This window comes from Crinia signifera, chromosome 7, assembly GCF_055691185.1.
Source record: "Crinia signifera chromosome 7, ASM5569118v1, whole genome shotgun sequence".
In the NCBI taxonomy this organism is placed as follows: Eukaryota; Metazoa; Chordata; class Amphibia; order Anura; family Myobatrachidae; genus Crinia; species Crinia signifera.
The window spans coordinates 41,366,625-41,381,499 of record NC_139223.1 but is presented as its reverse complement, the minus strand read 5'-3'; the positions used below and the strand labels follow the sequence as shown (position 1 = coordinate 41,381,499).

At 47.5% G+C, this 14,875-nt stretch overlaps 1 protein-coding gene across 4 annotated transcripts in view; it reads right to left on the bottom strand.

The window, feature by feature from the left end:
* LOC146020071 (dynein axonemal assembly factor 8-like) overlaps positions 1 to 14,875 on the bottom strand; it is a 309,887-nt gene that overhangs the window by 51,122 nt on the left and 243,890 nt on the right. For all 4 annotated transcript variants that reach the window (XM_083152871.1, XM_083152874.1, XM_083152872.1 and 1 more), the window contains 5 exons: positions 8,410 to 8,721; positions 7,302 to 7,364; positions 5,707 to 5,760; positions 3,950 to 4,119; positions 2,842 to 3,037 (listed from right to left, as the gene is read on the bottom strand). In XM_083152871.1, the coding sequence (XP_083008997.1) occupies positions 2,842 to 3,037; positions 3,950 to 4,119; positions 5,707 to 5,760; positions 7,302 to 7,364; positions 8,410 to 8,721 (795 nt within the window). The remainder of the gene's footprint in view (positions 1 to 2,841; positions 3,038 to 3,949; positions 4,120 to 5,706; positions 5,761 to 7,301; positions 7,365 to 8,409; positions 8,722 to 14,875) is intronic.

Genomic DNA, 14,875 nt, shown 5'->3' with positions numbered 1-14,875 from the left:
ATGACCCAATATAGAAGTTCTATACTGAGATGTGACACAAAGTTACGGTACAGTTACCCAAGATAGTAACATAGTAATTAAGGTTAAAGAAAAGACGTTATTCGATCAAGTTCAGCCTATTTGACTTGTAACTACTGACTAGAGTAAGTCATATCTATAGGATTCCCTTAGTGGACAAAAATGTATCCAGTAGTTGCTGTAACCATGGAATTTCCTTTCCTCGAGCCTCAGTACATGACCGCGTGTCCTAAGTATCGGCCTGTTAGTGAACAAATCATCACCCAGTTGCATGATTCCCAATCCTGTATTTGAACATACTAATCATATCACCTCTCAACCTTCGTTTCTCCAGTGAAAACATATTCAGCCTGGTTAACCTATCTTTGTATTCTAGTGATTTGAGACCTTTTACTAGCTTAGTCGTCCTTCTCTGTACCTGTTCCAATTCATTTACTGTATGTCCTTTTTAAGGTGCGGTGCCCACAACTGAACACAGTATTCCAAGTGTGGTCTCACCAATGCCTTGTAAAGAGGCACTATCACATTGGCATCCCTTGAATCCATTCCCCATTTCTATACTAAGATGTGACACAAAGGTACTGTACAATGACCCAATATGGAGGTTCTATACTAAGATGTGACACAAAGATAATGTACAATGACACAATATAGAGGTGACAGGGGTTGGGCATGTCAAAGAGGATCCCCACCTGAAAGCCCCTGTTTTCCTTGCAGCCGCTAAGCGAGTCCTGGGCTATTGAGTTCTCCTGTGAAAATGGCTTCACTTTGACTGGCAGTGACTTTCTATTGGAAGTCCGATCTGCCAGTCACTCAAGGCAGTCCCACTGGGAGGTGTTCCCTCCCTTCGGAATGCCTCTATGGGTTGTTTTGCCTGCAGCCCATAGAATTCGGAGTATGCGCATGCACAGTACCGATGACGATACTGCGTATGCGCCGGTCCTGTGATGTGGCAGCAGTGGCAGAAGGGAACGGCAGTGGCGGAGACCAGCAATGGTGGCAGTGGAGGAGTAGCTGGAATTGCAGCTAGTGGCAGCACCCTCCTACACAGAGGTAAGAGTCGCTACTGATTATAGTTACTAAAGGCAGTGATTGTGAAAACCAAAAGAAATTAGTAGGTCCCTGAGACCCCTCATTTACAAAAATCGGGGTCCTACCTGAACTTTTCTTGGTCCCAATGGAATAAAGCTTCCTCTCCCCTTTCCTCCAGCATGACACATACAGAAGCCTCCTCCTCTCCCCCGCATGACATTTAACCTGAGCCGTAGGCGGGCCGGAGCCTATTTTTTCTGGTAAGCAGTTATGGATTCGGCACTCCTCACTGTGGCTATTGTGGATCGTGGGGGTGGGTGGGGGGGGAGAGTATCATAAAGCAAGATAGACATATAGTAGAAAATACATAATCCGGAAATAGGGACAGTGTGTGCGCCAAAAATTTACACTGTAATGCTTATTATATGTCACACACCCATTACATATTATACCACATGCCATAGTGCCCGTTACACATTATGCCACACACTGTAATGCCCACTACACATTATGCCACACGCCATAATACCTATAATACCACACGCCGTATAGCTTTTTACATATTATGTCACATAAGTTCCGCTTACTTACATGCTCGTTGCTATGGGTTTCATGCTTGATGCCAGGGGTTGCATGCTATTTGCCAGGGGTTAACCTGCTCTGCCAGGGGTTAACACGCTCATTGCCATGGGGTTACATGATCTACCAGTTGTAAATGCTCATTGCGGTTGGGTTAAATTCTATGACAGTAGTTACATACTCTGCCAAGGGTTAACACCCTCTGGCTCGTTACCATGGGGTTAACATGCTCTCTTCCAGAGGTTATCCTGCTCTGCCAGGGGTTAACATGCTCCTTGCCATGGGGTTACATGATCTACCAGGGGTAAATGCTCATTGCCGTGAGTTAAATTCTCTGCCAGTAGTTACCTACTCTGCCAAGGGTTAACAATCATGCTCTGGCTCGTTACCATAGGGTTAATATGCTCTCTGCCAGGGGTTAACTTGCTCTCTGCCAGGGGTAATAACCTGACCTCCGGCTCCTGGTCTTGGCAGCCCCAGCACTAATATCTACTAATAATCACTACACTGAAGCAGCAGTACAGAAGCAAGCAGCAATCCCATGCTGCTGCTGCTTCAGTGCGGTGATTAATAGTAGATGCCAGCGCTGGGGCTGCTGAGACCAGGAACCGGTGGTCTGTGGGAAGCTGCTGCTGGACTCCGTCCTCCTTGCTGGGCGCTCCCCCTCCCTGCCAGCACCTCATGCGCTGCAATACACTGACCCAGACTCCCACTGTCCCATGGGACCCGCCCATTCTAAAAAAGTGAGTCCTTGGAAGGTACTTTCGCAACAAATACATGCTATAGCACGTATTTGCGAACCCTGTAAAGGAAATCATAACCAGAAACAATGTCACCTGAGAAATAGTTGGTCTGTGCCAGAGGGTCACAATATTGTGTGGAGGTCACCAAGGTATGTGAAATAGTAGTCACTGGCTCAGCATCCAGCATGTGCAGTAGGACAGTCCCGATTTTTATGTGTGGACTCAAGAGCTGTCAGATTTGGGGCAAGCGGCATCTGTGATACCTGGGGCTGTGACTTGGAAACACAGCCACTATAGACAATTTGTTTTCAAATCTGACCCCTCACCCACCCAACACCCCCAGACTACTAAGAAGTACGCATCCCTGATGAAGCCATTCTTGTTCTTGAAGTTGATTTGCTTTTGTCACATTTGGGAGTGCATCTGTAACACAGACATAAGCACGCGTGTAAGAGACACAATCACGTACCGTACATCCCATTCTGCACGGCACTGATGCCATACTGGGCTCTCCAGAGGAACTGGTCTTGAGATTTACACTGATGCGGCTCTTCTGGACCCAGGAGCTCTAGAAGTTTGAGAATGGCGTTGGTTCTCCGGAGGCAGAGAACGAGGCAGGGGGCAGAGGTCAGGTAGTCACAATGTGCCTGGCACAGAACTTTGTTCTGCAGAGACAGCAAAATACTTTGCATTTAAACACAGAACATAAAAAGTCATGAAAAGCAAAACATCTCTTACATATTTGTCTGTTTGTTTGTCCATTATGCATAGGACACTGTTGGACCAATTTGGACAAAACCAATGCGAGGTGTCTTCATTGGGTCCAGATTAGGTTCACAGTCACTAAGACCCCCAATCCAGACCCCGTGGGGTTCCCAAAAAGGGGTCCCGCCATAGAGTGGGTAGAGGACATGTGGTTTAAGTGGTTTTAAAAAAAATCAGATCCGGGAGCCAACCACAGAGGGCACACCATGGGCATGGGGAGCATGGTAAGGGCCTTAGGGATTTGGATGAGAACTTCAGAGATGCCTATTGGAGTGGACAGGACCTCTGTCCGATGTCAAGTTGGTGTAGGCCAGGCAGAACTTTGACCCGGGGAGCGTGTTCTGGGTTTTCCACTAGATGGATTTAGATGGAAATGTCACAGATGGATGACAAATGGTCTCGGATAACTAACTAACTAAGTGCTTGGGTTCCTGGTGCGACTTCTACCCCAAAATTTTTTACAAAATGTAAAAAATACCAAAATAATTTTTTTTTTTTTTTACAAAATGGTATAGATATGAAAAAAGGCAAAGGCATTGCCTCCAAAAAAAACATAGAAAAAAGACCGCTGCTCAGAGAAAGTCTGGAGCAGCCACCTCCTGGGTCTGTTGGAAGAGCCGTCAAGCTTAAAACAAGAGAAGGATAAAGTTCAAAAATGCTAATTTGAGAAAACCCAAATCAAAAGATTATTGAACAGCACAATTTGATAGTGTCTGAAAACTAGGACAAGAGTTTTTATGGAAATAGAAAAACCCTATTAAGTTTTGCATAGAGAGTCAAAGGACTAATGTATCTCTCCAGGTGGCCCTCACCTGTTTGACCTCGAAGGGGATAATGTTTAATGAATCTTCCGTCGTCAGGGTGACCAGCTTCAGCCCCACCAAGTCAAACTTCTGCTGTCCAATCTTGTGCAGTATCTTCCCCATGTTCCTGCTCCAGGTTCCAGGTTTGAGGATGAGGACTGTGTATAGCAAAGGCGGACCTACAGAGAGTCCGGGAAAAAATAATATAACTGTTAGATTACATCCCAAACCAAAGAGGTGCCAAATCTGGTGTCGACTATACTCTAATTGCCTATAACACCCTTTCTTCATGCCTAGAAGTCCCTATAGCAATAGACACAGAAAGATTTCCTTCCTAGCATGGACAAAGTCATCATACATGTAAAACTGGGACATGTGACGTGAGCTTACTCCAGCCCTAACTCCCCAAACACACACTCCAAACAGGATACTTGTTACACTACCCTATTCCAACGTGTGCTGTTGGGCTGATCAAGAGTTTTATTTACAGGATAACAATTACAGTAAGATTATTTTAGGGGGATCAGAAATGGGTCTATTCTGATGACATGGGGACATATGGGATCCAGTGGCTCTTCCAGAGGAGGGACTGCAGAACATTTCAAAATGAGCCACACCAACTGTAATTCCAAACTGACTCACTGGCAGTTGGTGTGGCTCCCCTATTTGAACTGTGCTGCAGCCCCGCCTCTGGAACCACCACTGATGGGATCCCTAAGCTGATGCTCAGAGTGAGAAATCACGGAACTTTGGTAATGATTGCCATTGCTGCTGTGAATGTTATCTGAAAAGGATGCAGCCACCAGGATTTGTCCCAGCTGCTGTGTTTAAAGATGCACCATCCATTGCAGAAGTCTTGATTATCAGAGTTCTGAGCAGGCCTATGGGCTCACAATGTATGAGGTCATAGTCGCAGCCTTAAACACGCCCCGGTACTAGCACGGCGCCCACGATATTTGGTCGCACAACATATAATCGCATCGCATGCCATACACCCGATGCACTGTGATGCGATTTAAAATTGTATAAGCCCCCTACACGATGTTTAATTGTATAAGCACCCTAATGGGGGCTTACAATGTTAAAGGCACCCCCATGCCACCCCCACTATGAACGTGAACCCGAAGCGTGGTGAGCCCGCGAGGGGTGGTGGTACGCGTCCTACGATCTTTTCATACCCCCACTATCCACGTCGGTGAGTAGTTGATTTTATATAGTGTGGCAAGCGAAGCGAGCCACTTAGCCCGAAGCGTGGAGAGCGCAGCGAGCCCCGCGAGGGGACGCATATTACTTTACATGTATTCCGCGTCCGCTCGCCACACTTCGGGCTATATAAAATCAGCTCCACGCCGATGTGGATAGTGGGGGTATTAAAAGGTCGTAGGACGCGTACCGCCGCCCCTCGCGAGCTCGCTGCGCTCGCCACGCTTCGGGTTCACACTCATAGTGGGGGTGGCATGGGGGTGCATTTAACATTGTAAGCCCCCATTAGGGTGCTTATACAATTTTAAATCGCATACCATTGTATATGCGATACAATGGCATACAATGGCATACAATTCGATGGTATACAATTTAAAATTGTATAACATCGGCTGCCATCGCATCGCATACCATCGCATGCCTTATGGTCTGCGATGCGATGGGCGCCGTACTAGTACACAAGTACCCACGCCCCTATATTTGTCACAATGCCTGCATGTTTGCAGCCAATCTCTGTTATTTCCCCCTGGTCCATGCCTGTCAATCACTTGATCGGACCTTACCTGACAGCATGTAAGTAAATATGGACTCAGTCTGTCTCCTGTGATCTCCTCCGCCTGTCAGAAACATAAAACACTGTTTCTACATATCAGCTTAGTTATGACAATTTCGAATGGTCTCAATGTGGAATATGTGAGTACTCAAGTTAAATGCTGCAGACCCTGAGTGGTGATTGGTGCCCAGGGTACTAAGCAGTAGCGCACGCAGGGGGGGTTTCTGAGTACCCAGAAACCCCCCGAGGAGGCTAAGGGCCCTCAGCTGAAAGCTGGGGGTCCCCTCTTTCCATGGATATAAGAATTGTAAAAATCGGCCGTTGGGAACCGGAGATATCTGACTTCAAAGCAGTGGTCCCCATCCAAGCCTGTTATTGTTATTCCTGGTCAGATATTTCAGGTTTTGTCTGACTTAGAGTTTTTCTGAGGGTATATTCCAAAAGCTGGGACTCTCCCCTTTTGAGGGATACTAGTAGCTTGTCTCTACTGTTCCCAGAACCAGAGATATCAGCCTTCCAGCAGCTGGTTACTGCTCCAGCTACACACACCTGGTATGTAGTATTATGTACTCGTGGGCAGATTGCTCTGCCTCCTGAACTCTCATCCCATAGTCCCCAATACCATTTGGTAGGTGGGATTCTCTAGTTTTAAACTCCAATTCTAAGAAATCTAGTTCCGGGAACTGGAGATATCTGCAGTCAAGCAAGCTGTCCTCCCACCAGAAAATTATGAATAATGAGCCCACTCCACTATACACCCCTCCTCTGCATATTAAACATCCTCTACCACCCTGGAAGTTATGTATCAGGGCCCCTTCATTCAGCCCAATGCCCCCTTCTCCCACTCCATCTCCCACCATCTGTGCAGTAAAGGGGTAATTAGTGGAAATTACTGATCCAGGCCCTACATGCTGAGCGGTTGATATAATACCCCCTACCACCCGCAGGACATCAAAGCTTCCCCCACCCCTACCGCTGGAGGATCGGTAGGGGCCCCAATACATTGCTATGCCCAGGGGTCATACACTGCTGTTGACGCCCCTGTATGTATGCATATGTATGTATATATATATATATATATATATATATATATTTTTATTATTATTATTTATATACATTTGGTCTATCTATAATACTTTAACTGACCCGGCATATACTGGGTCACCTAATTGTCATCTCCGTGCTTTGCTCCACCCCTCTGGAAACCACCTTCTGAAAATCCTGCGTTTGCCACTGCTAAGGGAAACAATGCACACAGATATAGCACCACCTCATAGAGGTCCTTCGACCATGGATGATTCATAATCATTGATGGTTTATGGTCGATGTAGAATAGTTTTGTCACTGATGGGGAAGAAACAGATGGTTTCACTCCATCGATGACAAAGCATAACAGAATAGTTTATTTTATTTTTCCCAAGGGAACTGGACATAGAGCATAGCTCCGCCCCCAACACACATGAAACCCCACCCCAAGGTTCTTATTGGCCCACGGGCCACTTAGTCAAATAATATGGATGACCATCGATAGTTAAAACCACTGATGGTCATCCATTGCATAGAAAGCAACCAACGATGGCCACCCCTACCACCTCACACACTCACCTGCCACCCGGCAGCCAATCGCAGGAGGAGCAATATACTTCAGCACTGATCGGCTTTGTTGGTCTGAGGAGTAAAACAATACCATAAGGAAACAGCAGCTGCAGAACTCAGCCAAATGGAGGCCTATGACATTTCCAACCGGTATTCACAAAATCAGAGTTATACAACAGTGAAAGTCTGAAAGGTCAACGAAATGCCTTAAGGTTTCTGCTCAATGTAGTTTAGTAATAAAAATATAAATCTATATCTCTATCTACTGTATATACAATTCATAGCTAAGCCAGTGGAGTCCTCGCTGATGATAGACAATAGAGTAGGTCTATAAAGGGACCCTCTCATTTTTTTCTTTGTAAGCAAACACTGTTTTCATGGTCTTCCTCTGGATAATGGTCTTCCTCTAGATAATTATTTGGGACACCCCACATCTGTTTGCACCTTTGCTTCACTGGAAACATTGAGGAGACAATCTTGGACTCCACTGACACCCAGGACAGCAGGTCCCCCTCGCACGGTTATGGATCATTGAGTCGACCTAATGATGGTCGACAGTCATTTGGTTGACATACTGCAAGGTCGACATGACATTAGGTCGGCATGGTCTAGGTCGACAGTCAAAAGGTCGACGTGGGGGTTTTCCCTGTTTTTTGACCGAATGTCGACACAGTCAACATGGACACTGGATTAAGTGCACCGCGTCCCCTCGCATGGCTCGCCATGCTCGGGCGCTATTTTATTCTCCCACCACGCCCTAGTGGATGGTAGGGCATGATATACCGCCTGTCACCACATGTCGGCTCAAAAAAATAAACTGTGAAAAACCCCACATCGACCTTGTCCCATGTTGACCTAGACCCCTGTCGACCTTGCATTATGTCGACACAACAGTGTCGACCTAATGACTGTTGATTATATTTAGGTCGACCAACTGACCGTATCCCCCTCACACATAGATCAGTGGAAAAGTGGTTAGCCAAGATGGAGAGCCCAGTGGTCACAGAAGCACAATAAGGGAGTAGAAGGAACGATGAGGGAATATATGTCCCCCCTACAGGAAGAAGTTCCCCAGACAGAACATCAGAGCACAGGTGTGATATGAGATGATGTTTACCAGAAACCAAGTCCCTGTCTGTGAAAATTAGGGCCGCCTGCCGATAAGCAATTTCCGGTGTAGCAGACATGATGAGCTGGGCTTGCAGCTTTCCTGTGGTGGGAACAAGCTCTCTGATAGCACTGGCCAGGGTGGTGAAGGCGTGGACGTGGCGTAGGGCACATACTAGGGCAGGAGTGGAGGCCAGCTGGTCCACACTTGCCTGCCACGGCCGATCTCCCACCTCATAAGGCGTAATTTCCTTCGCTTGAAGCCGACTCAGGCAAGGCAGCCACTTCATCCCTAGGACCTCGAAGCCTGGATATCCTGAACCTGTTGGGAAGACATGTAGCTTACAGCACCATCCCATCAATGTAACAACATTGTAACAGCCATAACACAACATGTAACAATGGCTTGCGCCTAGCATGAAGTGGGTGGACAGTGGCTAAGGGTATAATTATTATTATAGTTTATACATAACTAGTTAATGAAGCTCTGTACAGAGAATATTTGCATACCCTCCAACATCTTAAGACAGTGGTGTCAAACTCATAGCCCTCCAGTTGTTGTGGAACTACATGTTCCAGCATGCCCTGCCACAGTTTTAACAATCCATTATATAAAATCTGTGGCAGGGCATGCTGGGATGTGTAGTTCCCCAACAGCTGGAGGGCCATGAGTTTGACACTACTGTCTTAAGAGCAAAAACTGGTACAATTTGAAAGGGGGCGTGGTCATGGGGAAAGAGGCGTGGTCACACCCCCTTTCGTAGACCTATAATGGGCAGTTGGAGACCCCCCCAAAAAAAGGTACAAGCCATAAAAAAAATTATACTGTACCTGCCAAAAAGGTAAATCTACAATCCAGGGTAGTACACTACCTGGCGGTGTGCAGTAAGCTTGGCCAGGCTCTTACTGTAACTAAGATGCAGAAGGAGGCGCCTGGGGCTCCTCCCCTTCTTTCTCCTACCCTCCTCCTCTACGATACTACTATTGCGGGGTCTGACATCACGATCCCGGCGTAAAAACCACATGAGAGGAGTCTCCTGCCTTCCTAGTAGAGCATGGTAGTCAGGCCTGCCATTCCGGTTCTCCTCCATCGCATGATTTGCCCCTGAAGCCTGTGCTGATCTCTATATTTTCCTCTCTACTTTTGGTTACTTTCTTTCTGTTCCTGGTCTCTCTCTTTACCTCTCTCTTCCCCTGGTCTCTCTCTCTCTCTCTCTGACCTTGGTCTCTCTCTCGCTCGCTCTGACCTTGGTCTCTCTCCTTACTTCTCTTCCCCTGGTCTCTCTCTCTCTCTCTCTCTGACCTTGGTCTCTCTCTTTACCTCTCTTCCCCTGGTCTCTCTCTTTCATCTATATTTGTCTATAACTCTTTCTTTCCCTCCCTGACCCTGGTCTCTTTCTCCCTCTGTTACTTTTTCTCTCTGACTCCTGGTCTCATTTTTCCCCTCCCTGCCCCTGGTCTCTCTCTCTCTCTGTCTTTCTCCCTTTCCCTCGATCTCTCTCTCATAGCTAATCACCCAAAAGTGAAACCATGCCTCTCCCCAGCCGTCCATGACCCAGAGATTTTTCTTTATCTCTTCCAAGTTTTGATTAATACTATGTACTGTACTTAGGATCTCCTCCATAGAACTCAACTGTAATTTACCGAGAGTAAACGTTTAGCATTAGAGTGGGTGTACTAGGCCATTCTCCCACATTACTACTTTGACTAACATCAACAAGAAGCATCTCATACCTCCCAACTGTCCCGATTTTCCTGGGACAAATTCCCGTATCCCACGTCCCGCCTGGGGACGGCAGTATTTCGAGTTGTGTGTGTGTGTGTGGGAGGGCGCTTGGGAGTCCCTCCGCCTGCCACTGCTCTGCTCAGCATACGCATACACACAGCCTCTATTTAATGAGACAGAGGGCTGGGGGCATGGCCAACAGCTCATGCAATGCTGCCAATGCTCCCAAAGTGACGGACAATAACAGCATGGGCCACGTCCCCTTCAGGCCCGATTTAGAGGGTTGTATGTTGGGAGGTATGCACTTAATAACCACAAGCATAAGGCCACAGTTCCATTAACAGCAGGGGTGGGGGGTTGTTGTGCAGTAAATACCCCCCCCCCCCCATCACCACTTTCTGCCCGCAGAACAATCTTCCATGTGAATTTGGCAAAGGTTCTGGCACAGTGAATCAGTCGGCACCATCATTCTAAATATACCACCCAGAAGGCGGGGCTGCCGTCACATTGAGTAGGGTTTGTGGCCCCCATGACTCCGGGTCCCATGTGCATTCATTACAGAGAGGCAGCCAAATGAATGCCCCAGCTATACACATCATAATGACTGTACTTTAATAACATCCTTTTTACATTTTCTGGATGTTTCTCATTTCTTTTTCTGGATGAATATTTCATTTAAAAAGGAGAAATGTTTATAATAAAGTTAAATATTTTTAATGTCATCTGTCAAAAGGTCGACCATAATTGGTCAACAGGCAGGTCGACACATAACAAAGGTTGAAAGGCATTCGGTCGACATGGCCAGAAGGTTGACACAAGGAAAAGGTTGACACAAGGAGTTTTTCATGGTTTTTGTGTCTATGTCGACATAGGTCAACATGGACACCCTATTAGTGTTCCATGGTGGGCACGCGGTTATATCCTACCTCTATGACCGCTGGGATGGTAAAGTATGAAAAAGTTGTTTAAAAAAAGAATCATGAAAAAAATGCATGTCAACCATTTGCTTGTGTCGACCTTTTGATCCTGACGACCTTTTTCATGTGTCAGCCTTCTGACTGTTGACATATAGGGGTCAACCTTTTGACTGTCGACTTAATGAGTGCATACTGCATTGAATATGCCAGAAGCTTTGTAGTAACGGCCATAATAATATTATTAGGACATATTCAATAGCACAATGAATGTAAATTACCTTCATCATTGGACGAATAAACAACACGTACCCCAAACCACACACATTACGGGACACAGGCTACTATGAAAGATGTGTAACATTTATATGTCAGGGTTGCCGACTTTCACAGTCTCCTCTACGGGAGAAGCCCGGAGCGGAGACTGTCAGCATCACTTCTGGGGGCGGGGCCTGATGGAGACATCATCACAGGGTTGCCGACTTTAATATTCTCCTCTCCGGGAGAAGCCCGGAGAGAAGAGTTTCAGCAGCTGCTCGGAGGGCGGGGCTCGAGCGCGACATCACTAAGCCCCACCCCCATTATGGTAAACCGCTAAATTCACGGATCCCCGTGGAGGGGGCGGGGCTAAAATGACGCAATTTTGCCATTTTAGCTCCGCCCACTCTTTTGAGACCTGCGGATTGCGGCATTTTAATGCTGCGATCGGGGGCACAGTGGGGGTTCCCCCCTGAATCCGGGAGGGCTGCCCACCCTTCCGGGGGGCCGGGAGGGGGACCCGCTTTTCAGGAGACTCCCGGCCATTCAGGGAGGGTAGGCAACCCTGCATCATCAGTCCCTACCCCCAGTATGCAAATCCCGCAATATGCGGGTCTCCGGCGAGGGGGTGGGGCTAAATATGCACGATTAGCATATTTAGCCCTGCCCCCTTCCACCGAAAAGCCGCGAATAGCGGCAATTTCAAGCTTCTATAACCAGGTACTTCCAGGGGCGGAAGGGGGTCTGCCAGAATCCAGGAGGGTGGCCCTCCTTTCAGGGGGGCTGGGATGGGGGCCCGATTTTCGGGATCCTCCCGGCCATTCCAGGAGGGTTGGCAACCCTGTTATATGTGCATAAATTACCCACAACATCCATACCTGGTTTTAATTGCTGTGTGAATGGGGTTTAGATGTGGTGTAGATTATACTGAGCATATTATATGGTCACAGATCATTAAAATGATTAAAAATGATAAAGGAGTAAAACACAGAACTCTCTGGGCAGATGCTGCTAGTCAGATCCCCCCTGTCCTTCCCCCTCCCCCAACCAATAGTGGCAATGAGAAGACCAGGTAAACCCTCCAGGCCCGCTGGGATGCTGCACCTATTAATAGTTACCGTACAATACATTACTTCCACCGAACATGTCATTAGCTTGCATTCTGCCCAGCTTCATCAGCACAGACTGGAGAGCTGGGCCTTTACAGGGTGACATCAGTGGGGACACCCATTGAGGAGAAGCTATTTATAGAATGGATTCTTGGTTTTGGAAGAGCTGACGGCAAGGCCTTGGGCTCTGTGTGCACATTAAGGAGGGTGAGATTGGGAGCAGAGCAGAAACCCATACACTGGAAACTGAGAAACGAGTAATGGGGAATAACGAGGAGGGACAGTGTCACAGAGAATCTTCCAAATTAGTCATTTTCGGTATAAGCTAAAGCACAAATAGGTTCAAACGTATGGTTATTATTATAACATTTTATGTATAAGGTGCCACAAGTGGTTGGCAGCGCCGTACATAGGGCACACATTAGAACAATACAGGGTACACAGAACTAAACATTACAGTAACTGAAGAACAAAACAGCACAGGTAACAGTTAGCAGCACACCACCATAGGGTATAACTACCATTGCTGCAAGGGGTGCAGCTGCTGTGGGGCCCGGACCTGAAGGGGGCCCATCTTTGCTGTGTAAGTAATATGTTTTCATTTACATACATTTATAACCATAAGCTGCTAGTTAGAGGGCCCTTACAAACCTTTGCTATGGGGCCTACAAATCTATAGGTACACCTCTGGCAGCACAGTTCTCAGTACACAATACATCTAAAATGTAGGGAAGCAGAGAAGTAGTCTGTTACCAGGGGCAGGTGCCAGTGGTAGAGGTGAATGAACGCAGGTGAGAAGAGATGCGGGTATAGATGGCAGCTGGGTAAGAGAGCTGTAATTGAAATGCAAGAAGAGGGCTGTGAGAACAGGAGGGCCCTGATCCGAAGAGGTACAGTAAGTGACACAAGGCAGTGGCGTAACTATGGAGGGTGCAGGGATGCAGCTGCTATGGGGCCCGGACGTTTGGGGGGCCCAATGCTAAGCTGGCAGTCCCCTGCACCATTTGCAGTTTTTTATGCAGTGCTGCGGGCAGCGACACTGCAGACGCAGCCCCCCCCCTCCCGCACTGCTGCCGAAGAGACATGCTCACCTAGCTGCAGTGACATTGGCCTTTCAATAGCAGTGCCGCCGCAGTCCCGCGCTCCACCCACCAACACCGCCCCCGCCATCCCATACTCCCCCCTCCGGCTCTGGCAATAAGGAGACCACTAGCTGCTGGAGCCTGGAGCCAGTTAACAGAAGACCCGGCAACCCTGCTCTGTCTAGGAGACCTGCTGCCATGGCTTCAGGTAAACAGTGACACGCCTATACAAAAGAGGAAGGGTGGTAAGGGGGCACAGTTCAACCTGTACTGGGGGAGACAGATTGGTGGAGATTAGGAGGTATAAAATTTTGCATATCTTCTCCTGCTCTCTCTCACACCTATTTTACACTTCCCCTCCCCCTCCTCTCACCTTTTTTTTTCCACTCTCTCTTTCTCTCTATCACCCTCTCTCACACCTTTCTTCTATCCTTCTCTATCCCCCTGGACTGCTTACTCTCTTTTTCTCTCTCTTTTCCCCTCCCCCTCTCTCTCCTTACCTGGCATTGACTCTCCCTGTCTCTTCCTCTCTCCCCCCTTTCCCTCTCCATGACACACACTGGGCAGTATTCAATGAGAAAAATTTGCCCTGTTTTTGGCGAATTTGTGCTTTTTTCGCCTTGGACGGAGCATTTTGCTCTCCAAAAGCGAGCAACCCTATTCAATGTGAAATATTCGCCGTCTTTCTAAGTGATTTTCGCCGTGTCTCTCCGTGTAGCAATTCTCCATCTTTTCATGGAGAGCTGGAATGTGAACTTTTAAACTAAAAGGTTTTTTTTTTAATTTTGGTGTCAAAAAAATCAGGATTTTTTTTCTGTGAAGGGGCATGTTATTTTTATTCATGTGCTTATAGCACATGAATATATATTGAATTTTTAAAAAAATATTTTTTACATTTTTTTTTTTTTTACACAGAGCAGCCAGCAGGGGGCCGGAGCTCTCGAGCCGCTCATTAGATATTCATATATTCACTGCATCCGATCATTACATATGCACGATTGGGTGCAGTAAATACTGGGTCCCCCGCTGGCTATAGGGGGGGGGGCAGCTTGTGCTGCCTGGGTCCCGGGGAGCCCACCTTCCCTCCACATATGTTCTGGGGCAGCCAGGGAGACTGGCTGCCACCGTCCCACGGCTCCCTGCCAGCTCCCTGCCGCGGACGCTCGTCCGCTGCTGGGGTTAAGACTCGCCGCAAGTGGCGGCGAGTCTTAAACACATTGAATAGAGGGAGCAGGAGTGGCAGCGAGCTCTCTGGAACAGGGCGAGTGCATGGCGAGAGAAAAAATCTCTCGCCATGCACGGCGAATTTTTTTCATTGAATACTGCCCACTGTCTCTCTCTCTCTCTCTCTCTCTCTCAATGGGCGTGATGTTCTAACATCCACCGG